Consider the following 19,223-nt stretch of genomic DNA (forward strand, 5'->3'; position numbering starts at 1 on the left):
TTTGAATGCTGGCGGTGCTCTCACTCTAGTGGTAGCATGAGACGGAGTCTACAACCCACACAAGTGGCTCAGGTAGTGCAGTTCATCCAGGATGGCACATCAATGCGAGCTATGGCAAAAAGGTTTGTTGTGTCTGTCAGCGTAGTGTCCAGAGCATGGAGGCACTACCAGGAGACAGGCCAGTACATCAGGTGACGTGGAGGAGGCCGTAGGAGGGCAACAACCCAGCAGCAGGACCGCTACCTCCGCCTTTGTGCAAGGAGGTGCACTGCCAGAGCCCTGCAAAATGACCTCCAGCAGGCCACAAATGTGCATGTGTCAGCATATGGTCTCACAAGGGGTCTGAGGATCTCATCTCGGTACCTAATGGCAGTCAGGCTACCTCTGGCGAGCACATGGAGGGCTGTGCAGCCCCACAAAGAAATGTCCTCAGTTCTATTTTTGTTTCATCAGACCATCATTATGTTTGGAGGAAAAAGCTGGAGGCTTGCAAGCCGAAGAACACCATCCCAACCGTGAAGCACGGGGGTGGCAGTATCATGTTTTGGGGGTGCTTTGCTGCAGCAGGGACTGGTGCACTTCACAAAATAGATGGCATCAGGAGGAAAGAAAATGATGTGGATATATTGAAGCAGCATCTCAAGACATCAGTCAGGAAGCCCTGACCTCAAACCTGACCTCAAACCTAGAACATTTGTGGGCAAAACTGAAAAAGCGTGTGCGAGCAAGGAAGCCTACAAACCTGACTCAGTTACACCAGCTCTGTCAGGGGAATGGCCAAAATTCACCCAACTTATTGTGGGAAGGTTGTGGAAGGCTACCCGAAACGTTTGAGCCAAGTTCAACAATTTAAAGGCAACGCTACCAAATACTAATTGAGTGTATGTAAACTTCTGACCCACAGGGAAAGTGATGAAAGAAATAAAAGCTGAAATAAATCACTATTATTGACATTTCACATTCTTAAAATAAAGTTTAAAATAAAGTAAAATAAATAATTTCTACTAGGATTAAATGTCAGGAATTGTGAACCTGAGTTTAAATGTATTTGGCTAAGGTGTATGTAACATTCCAACTTCAACTGTACATGTCAGAGCTAGATGTGTAACGGCACAGCTGATACGGTCCTTTTTAGGTAATGTAAGGGTTAGTTCTACATGAAGAGGACCAATATGGCATGCCAGTTGTAAATATGACTTGAGCAGAAATTCATTTATTCTATAATATTGTGATTCTATCCTTATCCCCCAAATCATTTGATCTATGAAAATGTAAGACAACTAAACACTTGAACATAATTTATTAGACTTTTACAATATCTCATTCCCTCAAGGCTAACACTACTGTAATTTCTTGATCAAACTATGGACGGTCAAGAACTCACAGCTAAAAGGTAATGAACATCTTTCAGGTCAATTGACAGAAAATGTGAATGGATTAAGGGTGATACACTTCCTTTCACAATATTGACAATTTCTTAATATATACACATGGCAAGTATGCAAGGGAGAAATTAGTAACTTATTTCAAAGTAAAATTAAAAAGCCTTTGACATTGGAAGAAAACACAGCCTTCCCAAGTCACAACTCCGAAAAAGGCAGTCTCACAGGCAGTTTACCATCAGCAGATTCACACAACTATGGAACTTCTTCAAGAAGACACTGCATTCAACACCAGAAATACACATAGCAACAGTGATAATCACTCAGTAGTTCCAGTTGTGTAAAATTCATGGTGGTGTTGTATTCTCTCAACAGTCACTAATCTATTTTTTTGTGTGTGTGAGACTGTGGGGAAACAATTCCACTGTCGGCCTCTAAAAAAGGGAAAGACAGTCAAATGACAAAGTTACACTTCATGAAACAGTCCTTGAGCACACCCTAAGTCACTCACTACCAGCACAACAGGAAGTGAAGTTCCACACAGGAAGCAGGCGGGGAGAGATGGCTCAGATGACATCATGTGGAGAAGGGGACTGGTCAGGAGGCTGTTCGCTGTCTGGTGGGGAGGGCCTTGGAGGGGGTCCAGGGGGAAAACTGTCTGGGTGTGGCCTCATGGGAGGATAGCCCATATGCAGCAGAGGTGGAAATCGCCCAAACATTCCCGGGGGAGGTGGTCCTCGCACTTCAGGGGTAAACAAGGGGGAAAGCTTTATGTTTAGTTAGTCTAACAGTATACATGCAGAGTCATTTAACCTGCAAGATGTACTGAATGTGGTATAAAATGATATTCCTCATCTCACCCATAGCTTGTTAATTGAACCAAATGATTACATAACCTTCAGTTATAAATGCATTATAAGTACAAAGCACATAAGCCTTTAATATGTAAGGGATACAGAGAATAATACTTACTGCCTATGGGGGGCCCTGCTGGACCTCGTGGGGGGAAGAAGTCTGGGGGTCCGAAAGGGCCTGGGGGGCCTCTGCGTGCAAAGTAAGGGTCCATGGGGGGGAGGGGACCCATACCAGGAGGTCCTAAGGGAGGAGGCCCCATCCTCAGATCTCCAGATGCTGACATGTGGGACTGCGGAAACATTTTAAATATAGATGTAGGATCTTAATTTGATCACCCCGTTACAGGAAAATGTTCAGGTAAAAAAATATATACTAATAATTTTAGTTAGTCAGGGTCTGAACTGTCAAATACAAGTGCAATTTCAAAATGTGGTAGAATTGCAGAAAATCTGTGAAACTGCTAATTTCTCTCCACCCCATGGCAAATGAGTAGAATTGCAGCAAAGCGCTGTTTTTCTCTCTGGTGGGGGGGGGGGGGGGGGGATTTCTTTCACCCAGGGCCCCCAAAATGCTAGGGCCGGCTCTGACTGAATGTGTGGGTTTGAATGTGGGTACGCAGACCCCTGAGCCATGATGCCAAACTCAGATTTTTTGTAATCCCACACCCCCGTCAAAGTTAACCATCCCTGTAGTAGAACATTTTATTATCCCCAATGGGAAATTGGTTTTGCAGCAAAATATGCACCTATGGACAGAGAGACAGTACATGAATGAGCCAATGTATTAATATAAGGGTTAGAATACTTACATCTCTTTCATTTTCACCAGGACCCATGCTGTTTTCCATAAATGACGAGTCTGCAAGAACACAAGAGAAAAAACACAGTAAGAACCTAGCTATATCCACTTCAATCTTTGGTAGGTTTATTTCATTCAATCCTTAAGAACTTGATGAAAAGAGGGTTCATTCATGCTCTTTAATGCTATCAGCTCAACTCTGTCAAAACAAGGGAGTTTCCACATTGGGCACAATGTTCTGATTAATATGTATTGCTTGAAAAAGTAATACATTACATATTATGCATTACTTTGTGTTGAAAGTAACATGTTACAGTACTTTGAGTTACTTTCATGAAAAAAATCTCAAACTCAGTTTGTTTGACTGTCAGAGGGAGCAAGGCGAGCTGCGCACGCTCTACCAAAGATAGTAAGTAGCCTAACTCAAGTTTGATCACAAGTTTCTCCTTTCATCTGTGGCGCAGCTTTTGTAGACTATCATATGGGCTGCTTACACACACACACTGCATTCGTTAAGTATTCAGACCCCTTGACTTTTTCCACATTGGTACCTTAGTCTTATTCTAAAACAGATTTTTTTTATCCCCTTATCTACACACAATAACAAAGCAAAAACAGGTTTTTAGAATTGCTTGTCAAAAATAAATAACTTGTGGAAATGTGATATTTCAATATTTGTCAGACCCTTTACTCAGTACTTTGTTGAGGCACCTTCGGCAGCGATTACAGCCTCCAGTCTTCTTGGGTATGATGCTACAAGCTTGGCAAACCTATATTTGGAGTTTCTCCCCTTCTCTGCAGATCCTCTCAAGCTCTGTCAAGTTGAATGGGGAGTGTCGCTGCACAGCTATTTTCAGGTCTCTCCAGAGATGTTTGATCAAGTCTGGGCTCTGGCTCAAGGACGTTTAGAGACTTGTACCGAAGCCACTCCTGCATTGTCTTGGCTGTGTGCGTAGGGTCGTTATCCTCTCTAAGCAAGGCCCTTCTCCCTCGATTGTGCAGTTTAGCCGGGCGACCAGTTCTAGGAAGAGTCTTGGTGGTTCCAAACTTATTCCGTTTAAGAATGATGGAGGCCACTGTGTTCTTGGGGACCTTCAATGCTGCAGACATTTTTTGGTACCCTTCCCCAGATCTGTGACTCGACACAACCGTCTTTGAGCGCTCTTCCTTGGACCTCATGGCTTAGTTTTTGCTCTGACATGCACTGTCAACTGTGGGACCTTATATAGACAGGTGTGTGGCGGTCCAAATCATGTCCAATCAATTTAATTTACCCCAGGTGGACTCCAATCAAGTTGTAGAAACATCAAGGATGATCAATGTAAACAGGATGCACCTGAGCTCAATTTTGAGTCTCAGTTCTGTTATTTTTTTTAATTAACAAACATTTCTAAAAAATAAAACGTTTTCGCTTTGTCATTGTGGGGTATTGTGTGTAGATAGTTGAGGAAAATGTTTTATTTAATACATTTTACAATAATGCTGTAATGTAAAATGTGGAAAAACGGGTCTAAATACTTTCCAAATGCACTGTAAGAAAATCTGTACAGATATCTGGCCATCTTTTCATTCAAAATATCTCTCGAGCCGCCAGTTCTGGTTATAGATCGCACATACACGGACCCTAGAGCTGTATAGAGGGCACACTTGCCACTAGATGGGAAAGCCCTTTACGGGCTTTTACTATCAAAGAAGCCATCAATGGCTTGCTCAAGAACCAAATGAGGAAACAAGTCGAGATCGGATCATGGAAACGCATGCAGTAGGGATATGAATCTGAAAGTAACGCACACGTTAGTTGACGAAGTATGTTATAATATCACCCAATTTAAAAAATGTACTCCGTTACTCATAAAAGTAATCTGATTACATAATGAGTTACCCAACACTGGGCAAAATATCCTGCTCATTCTCTAGCTAACATATTATTCTTCAGAGGTATACTAATCATCTACACTCCTACAATTCAGTGTGCTGCTGACAAAGGAGCTAGGTCTGAATCACGTCAGCATTAAAACGATCCTGTCCTGAAATGTATTTCATCACTTCAGTTACATACTCCAAGCACTAAACCTAATTTTGAAGTTTATTTGACAGAGTGGCTATGGTGCAGAGATACAGTATCAATCACTTTTTTTAAACTAACTATACGTCGCTGTAATACAGAGAGAAAATGTCTAAAAGGAGGATTCTCACCAGATTGATCTCCAGGGTGGGGCCCAAAGTTGTGGGGCTCAGCAGGACCGGGGCCCCTGGATGGGGGAGGCCCCATAGGCCCGAGGGGAAAGGCTCCGGGCAGGGGTCTCCTATAGGGAAGGCCTGGGTCTGGATACATATACCCTTTATGAGCAGTGAGAGAGAAAGTACACTGTTTCAGCAGCCTTATTCAGACCAGCTGCACTGAGGATGGGGATCAGAACAGAAATGTCCAAATCAAAACAACCAGTGTGCTGTCCAAAGGGGACTGGAGCCAAAAGCAGAAGCCTCTTTGCAGTTCACAAAAAAACAAAAACAAGCATAAAATCATGATGCATTTACGTAGTACACAACAAAAGAGTGACAGTAGTAGAATGGGTATGATGGAATTTTTTGTTGACTAATCAAAATACAGTGATGCCACATGCTAAATCGCTCCCCCATGATAACGGAAGTAAATGGTTAAAAGGTTCCTAGTTCCAGGGCCTCCTGAGTGGCGCAGTGGTCTAAGACGCTGCATCGCAGTGCTAGCTGTGCCACTAGAGATCCTGGTTCGAGTCGACACAAACCAGTGGCGGCTCAGGCTCCTCAATACATTAGTGAGGTTGGGCGATTAGGCCTGGCTCGCAGTTGGCGTTCCAATTCATTCCAAAGGTGTTCGATGGGGTTGAGGTCAGGGCTCTGTGCAGGCCAGTCAAGTTCTTCCACAACGATCTGGACAAACCATTTCTGTAAGGATCTCGCTTTGTGCACAGGCGCATTGTCAGGAAAGGGCCTTCCCCAAACTGTTGCCACAAAGTTGGAAGCACAGAATCGTCTAGAATGTCACTGTATGCTGTAGCGTTAAGATTTCCCTTCACTTGAACTAAGGGGCCTAGCCCTGAAACCTCAGACCATTATTCCTCCTCCACCAAACTTTACAGTTGGCACTACGCAGTCGGGCAGGTAGCGTTGTAAAAAAAAAAAAAAAAAAAAATTCATGAAGCTCCTGACAAACAGTTCTTGTGCTGAAGTTGCTTCCAGAGGCTGTTTGGAAAATAGGTCGAGTGTTGCAACAAAGGACAGACAGTTTTTACGCACTACAGCACTTGGTGGTCCCGTTTTGTGAAATTGTGTGTCCTACCACTTCGCAGCTGACCTGTTGTTGCTCCTAGACGTTTCCACTTCACAATAACAGCACTTACAGTTGAGCGGGGCAGCTCTAGCAGAGCAGAAATTTGACAAACTGACTTGTTGGAAAGGTGGCCACATTGAAAGTCATTGAGCTCTTCAGTAAGGCTAAGGCGGTGTGCTCAATTTTATACACGTGTCAGCAAAGGGTGTGGCTGAAGTAGCTGAATCCACTAATTTGAAGGGGTGTCCACATACATTTGTATATATAGAGTAGTCATACACTCACTGCCCACGACTAGGTCTGCACCTCAGACTGACAACAGTGATTTGAACCAATAAAGAGAATCTCAAACCTCTCACAGGGCCGGCTGATCACAACAGTAACTAACTGAGGGGAATTGTTTAGCTGTGAAATAATCTGACAGTCGATTAACAAATATAACTCACTCTCACCCAATAACTAATTATATTTCTCTACAACCCAAAAGAAAGTCTGGACATTTTTATACAGCAAAAGATGGTAAAACATACTGATGTAAATAAATAACAAACACACACCCTTTAGGGCTGATACTGAATGCAAATTAGTATTTTTTCCACACACAATATAGTAGACTAGAAGATCAGAATATCTTCTGTCTGTAGTGATTAGAGGGGCTGCTGAGATCATAGGGGGGGGGATAGCGGGTGGTCATCACTGTACCTGGAGGGGGTATAGGTGGGCCCCTGCGATCCCTCTCCCAGGTGGGAGATATCGAGCCACTGTCAGAGTGAGGACCACCACTCCGATCAGAGTCCACCCCACCGGTGGGATCTACTAGGCCTCGAGATACTGGTTATGAGAGAGAGAGATGTGGGAGTGGTAGGTGAGCAAGAAAGAGAGAGACAGCATGTCAATGAGTTCATGAAGCAAGGATGACAAGACCAGAACAATACGTCATGTGCAAAGACAATGCTCCCTCTGTAGGTGATACAGCTGCACATCATTCCCTATTTTGCTGGTGCATGCTCACCACCAAGGAAATTTAGACTATAAAGATAAGCATCTCTGTAACAGATGTATCAACCTTCTAGCAAATTAAGATTCAGCATGTATTTGTATCAGGTGATTAAGAACAGACTTCAGCATTGCTTTACTCAATAACTCAATTGACAGGAGATTAAATAATAATCAAAACTTAATTAAATCTATTTATCCTGCTTTCTTAATGGCATTTTCACCATGTCATGGCACATCAGTTGGTACTAAATAGAAAACGTAAATAGAATCCTACTTATAAACTCATGACATGCCAACGATTAGAACATGATACTCTGCAATGCTTCTAGGACACACGTCTCAAGCCATGTACATTTGGCTACGGTGCAGTGCCACATGTTGCACTGAAGAGGGGGTTTGAACTGGAGAAGTCACCTCTGCCTCCCGGTCCCATGGGAGGGAAGTTTGGAGAGAGGTGTGGCTGGCCATCCATCAGGGTGGGCGGAGACAGGAAGGCTCTGTTCTCGGCGGCAGGGTGACCCAGGGGGGAGGGGCCATACGGTGACCTTTCACCTGCAGGACAGGGAGACAGAAAGTTCAAATATTAGAATAATGACCTATTCAACACCTAGTCCCTATTACACGATAGGCACTCCTGTAGATCTGAGAGGATTGGATGGATATACTGTAAGTAGTTCTGTTAATAACTTAATCTTGACTTTCGGATTGTCGCCATATTGCTTTCACCTATCCAATCGTCTCAATGTAGGGAGGAGCGAGTTGGGATTCAGAGGAGGATATGATTATAGTTAGGGTGATAGGAGGGTTATTGTAGACTCACCTCTGAACGGAGGTCTGCCCATATTGTCCAGAGCATAGGGGTCTTTCTCCACCAGATCTAGCTTGAACTGAGTATCAGTCAACCTGCATGGAGACACCACAGCTGGAGAATACTTTCCACACGGCAGGGAAATACTATTTTGTAGCAACACGTCTGATGAAACTGACTGTATTCTTTAGTACTTACTTTTGCCTGAGGTGTGCATTCTCTCTTTTAATGTAAGCCAGGTCACGGTCAGCAGCTCGTGCTGCTAGCTACAATGCAGACAACAGAGATTACAGATGAGTCGCCAAGCTGAGGAAATCCCATTTAAGCTCCGATTCCGCATGTGTCTTTCTGCTGCTCATCAAGAAAAATGTATGTGGGTCTTGGGGGTGTGGCTTGATGTGGGTCGTAGATCGTACCATGGCAGTTACTGTTGTTTGTCTCTCTTGAGACACCGTGGCAACAACATAGCCACTATCACTTCCTCAAAATAGTCAGAATTGATCTAAGTTCTTAGCTAGATGTAAAATTGTGTGACTAAGGTGTTGGGTGCAGTATTTCTCAAGTTAAAAAAAGACATGTATGTGGGTGTGTTATGTTCGTATATATTGTACCCTGGCAAGTTACTGTTGTTTGTCCCTCTTGAGACACCATGGCAACAACATAGCCACTATCACTTTCTAAAAATTGTCAGAATTGATCTAAGGAGGTCTTAGTCACAATTTTACATCTAGCTAAGGTGTTTGGTGCAGTATTTTTCAAGTAAAAAATAAATACATTTAAAAAAACTAGTCAGTGCACTGCAAAGTGTATGAGTACTGAGTCAGCTGCTGCTGGCTGCACTCAGGACTGATTTCGGAGAACATGTCTACAACATCATCAGCAAGCTGTCAAACTACCTTAAATAAATCAAAAGCTTCACGCTGTTTATCAGTGCCCAAACATCACTAGCTAGCTAAGTTCCATGTAGTAGTAGCCAGCAGGCACATTGAGCAGGCAGGCCACGTTAGCTAAATCAGCTTATCAAGTCACTGGCGAGTGGCGACGTGTGCGCTTCGGTGCCGTTTAAAAAACAATCTATTACCAGAGTTTGCATCTGTCTTGCAGTGTTTGGGCAAGTTTGTCTCACTGCCTGGAGGTTCTGCGATTGGATAGAGCGCAATCAGAGCAGATTTTTGCCGTTACCGTCTCGTGTTAGTGGGCATGGTTGCAATCCAAACCCAGCCCTTATGTAAATTGTGATGACCTCAGTTACACAAATCTCACAAAAGTCAGTTTAGGAATATACTGACCTTATGACCAAAATTATCCTACTTACACTTTAGTCAATTTTGGCACTGGAATAAAAATTTCTAATATCGATGCCACATAGGCTGTTTTCAACCAGAAATGCATTCAGTTGCGCTTTAACATGACTATGAGCTGAGGTGTGCGCCCTAGTGTGTTACAACTATGTACTTACCCAGTTATTGTGTGCCTTCTTTTCCTGGGAGGTTATCTGAAAAATGGAGGGAGAATGACATTTGTTATTGGCCATACATCAGATAATTGCATGTGGTTTATGTTTTCCCCCCTCTTCTAGTCTCTTATGACAGACTGTCAGATCTCCCACCTGGATCTTGTAGGCCTGGTTGGTCTTCTCCAGCTCATCCTCCAGGTCTTGTGCTCTTTGCCTTTGTGTGGAAACAAAACAGCACCTTGATGTAAGCACTCGCAATACAAAACGCCCTGCGAAAATTTTGGACATGTGCAACTCTATGTTTCACAAAATTAATTGGATGTATTCGATTGACAGCAAGTGTACTGAAAGTATACCTTTAAATTTCAGGCCTGTATGAAAACACCGTAAACAAGAGATTTGCAGGGTAGGTTTGGAGACAGGTGATATCTGGAGTCAGGGATGGTTTGTGTGTGTGTATGTCCAGTAGCCGACCTGTAGCTGCTGAGCTCCTCCACGGCCAGGCTGATACTCCTGTCAGCCTTGGTCAGCTTCTCCTCCTTCTGCAGACGCTCCCTCTCCTCCACCGTCAGCATCCTGACACCAGGGAGAACACCCATTATATGCATACCACAGAGTGGAACAGCCATGATCAGACAAACATTACCAGGCCATGTGTGGTCCAGTGCATCTCAGTTGGTAGAGCATGGCGCTTGCAATGCCACAGATAGTGGGTTCGATTCCCATTGGGGACACCCTTACATAAAAAAGGTATGCACACATGACTAAGTTGCTTTGCAAAAGTGTCTGCTACATTACATATATTATTATATTACCAGGCATGCAGCAGTTCAATAGTCCCACTTATTGAATATAGTTATTATGAAGTGTAACCAAACTTTCATAAATCAGCCATTATAAATGCTTATAAATCCTTCATAAATGTTTTTTTGTTTGTTATGAACAGCCTGTATAAAATGACAAAGTTCATGGATGAAGCTGTGCATTTGGGTCAGCCTTAGAGTGGCTCCAGTATAGTACCTGTGTAGTTTGAGCTCATTCTCCTGGTACATCTCTGTCATGATCTGCAGTTTCTGTTGTAGTTTCTGCACCTGGCCCGTGTACTTCTCACTCTCGGTCTGCAGAGAGTCCTTCTCATTCTCAAGTTTCTTAATCCCCTCTGCAACCCAAGTTTCAACCTGGTGTTAAAAACTAGACATGGTTTTTCATTAAATGTCAGAGGTTTACAGCAGTTTAGGCTGGTTTCCCGGACACTGACGCATGTCCTTTTTAGTCCAGGAGGACACAGCTTAATATGCATCTGGGAAACCAACCCTTTGGGTCTGTTGTATCATGAAAACAGCAACTCAAGCTCATTTCAATATAACCTACAGACATTTTATGTACATTATAAAATGTACTTTGTTATATTCTTGTTTTGTTCTCCGCAGTGAAAAGTTACTACTGAACAGCATAATACTCTGCTTACCTTGGAGATCCTCCATGGCCTTGACTTCATCTGCTAGCTTGGCAAACACCCTGTCCTTGTCTTCATCCACTGACTTCAAGTCTGCATTCATCTAAAAATGTTAAAAAACAGGTCTCATTTCCCATCTATTGCTGACAAGAGTTTTGTTTGTAAAACTGAATTTTATTTAAGTGAAGACATACCTTGGCTGCATGAATTAGTTTCTGTATTCTTTGTCGTTGATGGTTATCTGTGTATAAAAAAAACAAAAGTTAAATCTGGGAAGACAGATATCCCACTTCCTCAATATCCTGACACAAATGTTTTTTTTTTTTAAATCCAATCGATGATCTTGCATAATAATACAAAGAGATGGTGAGCGAAAGCCAGTTGATCATACCTACTGGCGGTTATAGTCTTATCTACCATAACCTCACCTGGCCCCTCTCCATTTTCCGCCCCTCGTGTCCCATTTCTCTCCTCTCCGTTGGCTCCGTCCTCCAGCACTGAGTCCCAGTCCTTTATCTTCAACAGGCAGTCTGTCAGGGACTAATGGAGAGAGAGAGAGAGTGAGAGCGAGAGAGAGCGTGAGAAGGCTTTACCATTTAAATAACTATAGTTTTTCCCCCAAGGAAACGTATTTTGTTGAGTGATACATACAACAAAACACAGTATATACCATTTACAATAATTAACAGGCAATAGAGGATTACCATTATGACCATAGCCACTTAGGGTGTCAACTAACTAAATGTTAGTTGACACTAGGGCTGTGGCGGTCACAAAATGTCATCAGCCGGTGATTGTCAAGCAAATAAAATGTCGGTCTCACGGTAATTGACCGTTAATATAAGAACATTAAGCATCTCCTGGCTTCCACACATTTTTTACATTTATTAAACCTTTATTTAACTAGGCAAGTCAGTTGAGAACAAATTCTTATTTACAATGACGCCTTGGAACAGTGGGTTAACTGCCTTGCTCAGGGGCAGAGTTTAGAGTTTATATATATATATATATACTGCTCAAAAAAATTAAGGGAACACTTAAATAATCCACTTAGGAAGCAACACTGATTGACAATAAATTTCACATGCTGTTGTGCAAATGGAATAGACAAAAGGTGGAAATTATAGGCAATTAGCAAGACACCCCCCAAAACAGGAGTGATTCTGCAGGTGGTGACCACAGACCACTTCTCAGTTCCTATGCTTCCTGGCTGATGTTTTGGTCACTTTTGAATGCTGGCGGTGCTCTCACTCTAGTGGTAGCATGAGACGGAGTCTACAACCCACACAAGTGGCTCAGGTAGTGCAGTTCATCCAGGATGGCACATCAATGCGAACTGTGGCAAAAAGGTTTGCTGTGTCTGTCAGCGTAGTGTCCAGAGCATGCAGGCGCTACCAGGAGACAGGCCAGTACATCAGGAGACGTGGAGGAGGCCGTAGGAGGGCAACAACCCAGCAGCAGGACCGCTACCTCCGCCTTTGTGCAAGGAGGTGCACTGCCAGCGCCCTGCAAAATGACCTCCAGCAGGCCACAAATGTGCAAATGTGCAAAGCAGCCCTTAAGCCCAATTTGTGGGGAGAAAAGCGGTGGTATCCAATCGCTAGCAATTACTATCTTGTCTCATCGCTACAACTCCCGTACGGGCTCGGGAGAAACGAAGGTCGAAAGCCATGCGTCCTCCGAAGCACAACCCAACCAAGCCGCAATGCTTCTTAACACAGCGCGCCTCCAACCCGGAAGCCAGCTGCACCAATGTGTCGGAGGAAACACCGTGCACCTGGCCCCCTCGGTTAGCGCACACTGCGCCCGGCCCGCCACAGGAGTCGCTGGAGCGCGATGAGACAAGGATATCCCTACCGGCCAAACCCTACCATACCCGGACGACGCTAGGCCAATTGTGCGTCGCCCCACGGACCTCCCGGTCGCGGCCGGTCGAGACCTATGCAATAAAATGCTAATTAATTACTTCAAAATCATACAATGTGATTTTCTGCATTTTTGTTTTAGATTCCGTCTCTCACAGTTGAAGTGTACCTATGATAAAAATGACAGACCTCTACATGCTTTGTAAGTAGGAAAACCTGCAAAATCGGCAGTGTATCAAATACTTGTTCCCCCCACTGTATATGCCAGTTAGGGTCTACACCGCTTGTAAAGCTGATCAATGTGCTTAATTTTAAGAAGTTATTTGGCCACTTTAGTTGTGACACAAACCATATTAAAACATATAGACCTATGGGCTAGGCTACATGAGGTGTGCGACTATGATTCGAACAAGTCGCAAAAAAAAGGCATATTTTCTTATGATGGGCATCATTCACAAATTATATATAATTCACAAGTGATAGGCTAATATTGTCACCCATCAGACTATTCTTTGATTTAATCTTGTCTTTACATATACTAAATAATATGTGACATTTGTCTTGATTTCGAATGGACCATTATCATGCACCTGCAAACAGAGGATGCTTTTCCCCGTGGTTTATTTTCATGCCAGCCAGGTAGGCTATACTCCTGTCGTAAATATAAGCAATGTGCTTAACATTAGGAAAGTTTAGAAATAAATATAGTATTCCTAGCCTATAGAAAGCTGATGGGATCCTCTTTTTACTAGCGGCCATCACTCGGTTTTCTCCTGCAATTGCATAGCCTATAGAAATGTTGCGCAACATGAGCTCCTATGAAGTGTTTACATTGATATTAGAGGGACAACAGAGAACTGAGTACCAGGCAGTTAGCAAGTTTGGTAGGCTACTAATGACCAGCAGCAGCCCTTGGAGAAGCTTAATTACTGTGACTAAACAGTCATCTGGAATTTGACTGCCTTAATGACTGCCGGTGTGGCAGTAATACGGTCACCGCAACAGTCCTAGTTGACACCCTCAGTAATCTTCAAAGTGTGTGGTGATTGGTTTTTCCCAGTACATGAAGAATATGCAAATGTTTGTTATAGGCACACATTTAGCTGCATGTGTTTTTTTCCAGTGCAGTAATATGAATGCAAACCTTGATGCTCTCGTCTTTGGTGGCAGCATCCTGCACCATTCCAGTGTAGGAGCTCTCACACATCCTCATCTCCTCCTCCAGTTCACTCATCCGCTCCCCCCAGTCCTCTGCTTCCTGGACCAGCTGTGGGAAGAGGGGGAGAGGGTGAGAACCACACCAGAATATAGGACAATTTCTGCTTTCTCTTCAGCACAACCCATGCAGGTTCTTTGTATAAACGGCAACCAAGCCTGATATGGAACTGGAGTTTAAACACTATAAGTGACAGAGCCATACATTTAGATATCAGTGGCTCTGATTCGTGGGTACTGTATACAGTGAGGGAAAAAAGTATTTGATCCCCTGCTGATTTTGTACGTTTGCCCACTGACAAAGAAATGATCAGTCTATAATTTTAATGGTAGGTTTATTTGAACAGTGAGAGACAGAATAACAAAAAAATCCAGAAAAAAGCATGTCAAAAATGTTCATTTCTTTGTCAGTGGGCAAACGTACAAAATCAGCAGGGGATCACATACTTCCCCCCCCCTCGCTATAGCTGTAAATTGACATCTTATATGTCAGGTTACATACCTGTACATTGTTCTCCTGGAGCAAGGCCTTCTCTTCTTTTGCTGCCTCCAGATTATTCTGATTCCTCTCACTGTTCATGTCATATATTTTCAGGGTTGTCTGTGCCTGAAAAGGGCAAAATGTGTTAAATCTATCCTGGCTCTAAGTGTGTGGATATTATTAACATGCCGAACAGGAAGGAATTACAATTAACGTGTTGTTCAAGATATATAACACTGTAATGCGGACATGTGTCAGTGTCATACTTTACCTGCTCTGTCTGGGACTTGAGGTCCCTGGTTTCTTCTTCTACAGTTGTCAAGGTTTCCTGCATATCTGCAATCTGTAAAATCACACAAATCACCACATCTCAAAAATAAAAGAACTGTGAAATATGAGAGCAAAGAGTGAAACTGAAAAAATAAAAGATGTCAACGCATAAACATCAAAACACAGGAAAAGGTGAAAAAATGTCCAGTCCGAAGTCAAACTCACCGTCTTCTCCTGCTGCAACCTCCTCGCTCTCTGGATATGTAGGTCCTCCTTTAACTTTTCTATATCATCTCCAAGCTGTGTATTTGACTGTTTCAGTCTCTGGAACATCACCTGAGTAGGAGACCATTATAGGTTTACTCGGACTTGAAATATGAGAATGTTCATTCAGTATTGAGAACAATTATACTGTGTAATTTCTGTGTCTTACCTCCAGATTCTCCCTCTCTGCGGCTTTAGCCAAAACGCCACTATTCCGCAGGGCAGATTCCAGTTTTTCATACTAAAAAATGTACATAAATAAACATAAACAAACAGTAGCAAAGGCATTCATAACACACAGGTCTATACAAAACATGTAATTTCCGAGGGCATTGCATTGAATAGTGTGCGAATCCAGTGAGACAGAAACACACACACACTGCATTCTTTGTCATAGGACTCACTTTTTGTTGAACCTCACTCAAAGTCTTAAGTACTTTGCACTTTTCATCTAATAGTTGAGCCACCTTCAGGCCCATCCGCCTCTCTTTGCCAGAATATAGTCTGCTCTTTATCTGGAAACAAGAACAATTGTGTGAGCTTGGTCACGCCCCGATCAAAAGAAAGAATGCTGTTGTTCATCTCTATACTTGCATGCTGGTATAAATATCAGACAGTCAACTTACACATTGGTAGAACCTACAGGTGAACAATAGGAGGGTGCCCAACCCCAGCAACGCAGTGACGATGACAGCTTCCCATGGTAGTCCATACAGGTCAGGACCTGGCCTTATGTCATCAGGAAGGGATGAAACAACCTGGGTAGAAAATCAGATAAATTGCTTACAATCAAAAGACTTGCTATAGTATTTTTATTCAGGTTTCAGGCCCTGGATTGCGAGTACGTAACAGTCAAAATGCAAACGTCCAACTTCCTCTAAACACAGACACACAGCTAGTTGTTGTGAGTGATTGAAAAGTAAAGTGATTGTCATTGCAACAAGGAGCCACAACAAGCTCGCATTTAACCCCATTGTCTACTCCAATCTCGTCACCAAGCTTAGGACTCTGGGTCTGAACACTTCCCTCTGCAACTGGATCCTGGACTTCCTGACGGGCCAACCCCAGGTGGTGAGGGTAGGCAACATTACCTCCGCCACGCTGACCCTCAACACAGGTTTGTGTGGTTAGTCCACTCCTGTACTCGCTCCAACACAATCATCAAGTTTGCTGACAACACAACGGTGGTAGGCCGGATCACCGGCAACGATGAGTCCCCCTACAGGGTGGCGATCAGTGACCTGGCAGTGTGGCACCAGAACAACAACCTATCCCTCAACGTCAGTAAGACCAAGGAGCCGATCGTGGACTACAGGAAACAGGAGGAGTGAGCATGCCCCCATCCACATCGACACAGTGGAGCAGTTTGAGAGCTTCAAGTTCCTTGGTGTACAAATCACAAAAGACTTAATTTGGTCTAAACACACGCGCACAGTCATGAAGAAGCTGCGATAGCATAGGCCCTCAAAGTTCTACAGCTGTACCATTGAGAGCATTTTGACTGGCTGCATCACTGCCTGGTATGGCAATAGCACCGCCCTCGATCGCATGGCACACAGAGGGTGGTGCGGACAGCCCAGTACTTCACTGGGGCAGAGCTCCCTGCCATTCAGGACATTTATATCAGGCATGGTGCTTCTACACCTGCATTCTAGCTGTTTGGGGTTTTAGGCTGGGTTTCTGTACAGCACTTCGAGATATTATCTGATGTACGAAGGGCTATATAAAATAAAATTGATTGATTGATTGTAGGAAGGCCCGGAAAATCGTTGAAGACTCCAACCTCCCAAGCCATAGACTATTCACTCTGCTTCTGCACAGCAAGTGATACCGGTGCATCAAGTCTGTCACCAACAGCCTTTTGAACAGGTTCTATCCCCAAGCAATAAGACTGATAAATAGCTACTACTCTATCTTATATCTTGATGCCTAGACACCTTACCCATATCTACCATCACTCCAGTATCTCTGCACATTGTAAATACGGTATTGTAAATGACCCTGTATATAGAATGCTTACTTACTTATTGTGTTGGTCATATTTCTTGGGTGTTTATTTGTATATATATTTTTTGTATTACATTGTTATTGAATTGTTGGGTTTTGAGTTTGCAAGAACTGTATTTCACTGTACTTGTGTATGTGACATAAAAACTTCAAACTAACTAGGCAGCAATCTAGCTACTTAGGGTGTTTTAACACTTGGTCCATTTCAGTCAATTTTTGTTAACTCAGTGCGGTTGGCTTATTTTTTTTGTTTTTAGATCGGTTTGCACGAATTCTGCAGTCCGGTTCACTTTTTTTAATGGTAATGTGAACAGAAAGCTTCCCAGGTTCGCTTGTTAGTATTCCCGCACCACACACACTATTTTTGAATTTCCGCGCATCCTTGACAATCAATATCTAAAAACAGCACGCTTTTCCCCCGCGAATCTGCACATCATCTTCTCTCTTTTGTTGTACCAATGTGAGGGTTTATGGTAGGGGGCCAGGTGTTGCAGTAGTCTAGTGTGTGGTGCAGGAATAATTACAAGTGAACCTGGGAAGTTTTGTGTTCACATTACCCTAAAAAGGGAACCGTACCTCTGAATTCAAGCGAACTGAAATCAGACCACCTCTCGAGAGGGTATCGGTTCGCTTCGGGGGCTCTTCTGAGGGGTCTGAGTTCCTTTGGCGTGTTCACACTGCAGAAAATAAATAATTAAGCGAACCGCACTGAGTTCACAAAAATGGACTGAAAGGGACAAAGTCAAGTGTGAACACACTTACATTAGGATACAACAGATAGCTAACGTTAGTTACCTGGCTAAATTAACTAACATGTCATTAGTTTACGTTATCTTACCAGGAAACAGTGTTCTCGTGGACAACAAGACAATACACTAGCTAGCTAGTCAACTAAACAATGTAGATAAGCCATATTTTACAGTCCTACGCAATGAATCATTGAATTCACAGAAATTACAAACTTGGGTAACGTTAGCTAGCTACACCATTTGATGTTTTTAGCATTGACTAGTCCAAGTTAGCTATCTAGCATGGTAACTGGATTTGACACTCACATCTCTCACTTTCTCCACCGCTAGAGTGTAATAGGTCCTTGCTGTCATTTTAAAATCAGCCAATTGGGTAGCAACTGCCTCACCACTTGTTTGATCTTCCATTTGTCGAATATTTCATTGAAATATTATTTCCATGATTATATTAACATTGAAAAAACGAATGCCCAGCTGTCATCCTGAAATATCGTTGGCAACATGAAACTAGAGCGTTAGGACACGTATGACGCTCAAAAGTGCGCAGGTTGATGCTATTTTATGCACCCAGAACTCGCTAAAACGACTCACTTTCTTTTTTATTGTCCTAAAACGAATATTGGTTGATTTGTATAATTCTAATCCTACACAATAATGTGTTTTATTTGACTTTTCACTCAAAAGGAGTATTGGTAAATGTTACAACGCCCCCACTTCCTGCCTTAATGTTGAGTTGGTATATTCTCAACGTCACCAATTGTAGAACTATCCACGCTATCTTGCATCATTGGGACGCCCCTACCCCATGACGTTGCCATTTAAAATGGTTAAAGTTAGAGTTAGGTTAGAGTAGAGGTTAAGGTTGGGGTTAATATTTAGTTTAGGGACGTCCGAGGGATACCAAATACCCCAAAATCGGTCCACGAAGTGAGGAATTTTTGTATGGAGGTCAATGAGAGTGTCTAATTTGGTGAACAACACAATATAATTGCTAATTTGCTATGTGAGTCTTATTTGGTCGAATATAAGTTTCGTAATGGTTAGTTTGTTACAAATGCACTGTTATAAGTGAAGGCACATGGCATTTCAGCATCTTTGGGGGAAAAAACTATAGCGGAGTTGTTGGTGTTGTCATAGAGATTATTGGTCATACACATTTTGTAGATGTTATTGTAGGTGCTTATGATGGATATAATCAGTTTTAGCATGGACATAACCCTTTTTAGCGTGGGTAAAGGGGGATACCTCGTCAGTTATACAATTCTGCATTTAACCCAACCCTCTGAATCCTGGAGGTGCCGGGGCTGC

The 19,223-nt window shown here is 43.0% G+C and overlaps 1 protein-coding gene across 3 annotated transcripts; it reads right to left on the reverse strand.

Moving 5' to 3' along the window:
- Positions 1 to 1,281: 1,281 nt before the first annotated feature.
- Positions 1,282 to 18,578, reverse strand: LOC129811871 (melanoma inhibitory activity protein 2-like). 3 transcript variants are annotated; one of them, XM_055863568.1, is made up of 23 exons: positions 18,222 to 18,578; positions 15,786 to 15,917; positions 15,564 to 15,674; positions 15,329 to 15,400; positions 15,121 to 15,231; positions 14,897 to 14,968; positions 14,647 to 14,751; positions 14,074 to 14,196; positions 11,493 to 11,604; positions 11,259 to 11,305; positions 11,077 to 11,167; positions 10,629 to 10,767; positions 10,083 to 10,184; positions 9,762 to 9,822; positions 9,612 to 9,647; positions 8,351 to 8,418; positions 8,165 to 8,247; positions 7,759 to 7,896; positions 7,048 to 7,176; positions 5,232 to 5,375; positions 3,046 to 3,095; positions 2,355 to 2,526; positions 1,282 to 2,124 (listed from the first exon to the last, which is right to left on the reverse strand). In XM_055863568.1, the coding sequence occupies exons 1-23, from the start codon at positions 18,321 to 18,323 to the stop codon at positions 1,949 to 1,951; spliced, it is 2,376 nt and encodes a 791-aa protein (XP_055719543.1). In that variant the 5' UTR covers positions 18,324 to 18,578; the 3' UTR covers positions 1,282 to 1,948. The 3 variants fall into 3 exon arrangements, with proteins under 3 accessions (XP_055719543.1, XP_055719544.1, XP_055719545.1); XM_055863569.1 differs by having other exon boundaries at positions 18,305 to 18,576; XM_055863570.1 differs by lacking the exon at positions 18,222 to 18,578 and adding an exon at positions 17,743 to 17,825.
- Between the last annotated feature and the right edge of the window lie 645 nt (positions 18,579 to 19,223).

Source organism: Salvelinus fontinalis, chromosome 15, assembly GCF_029448725.1.
Source record: "Salvelinus fontinalis isolate EN_2023a chromosome 15, ASM2944872v1, whole genome shotgun sequence".
NCBI classification, from domain to species: Eukaryota; Metazoa; Chordata; class Actinopteri; order Salmoniformes; family Salmonidae; genus Salvelinus; species Salvelinus fontinalis.

Coding starts and splice junctions, on each gene's coding strand:
- LOC129811871 (XM_055863568.1), bottom strand. CDS start 18,323: ATGGAAGATCAAACAAGTGGTGAGGCAGTTGCTACCCAATTGGCTGAT. Junction 14,197..14,646: donor TCCAGGAGAACAATGTACAG/GTATGTAACCTG, acceptor CTCTTCCCACAG/CTGGTCCAGGAAGCAGAGGA. Junction 2,527..3,045: donor CTGGTGAAAATGAAAGAGAT/GTAAGTATTCTA, acceptor ATGTTTCCGCAG/TCCCACATGTCAGCATCTGG.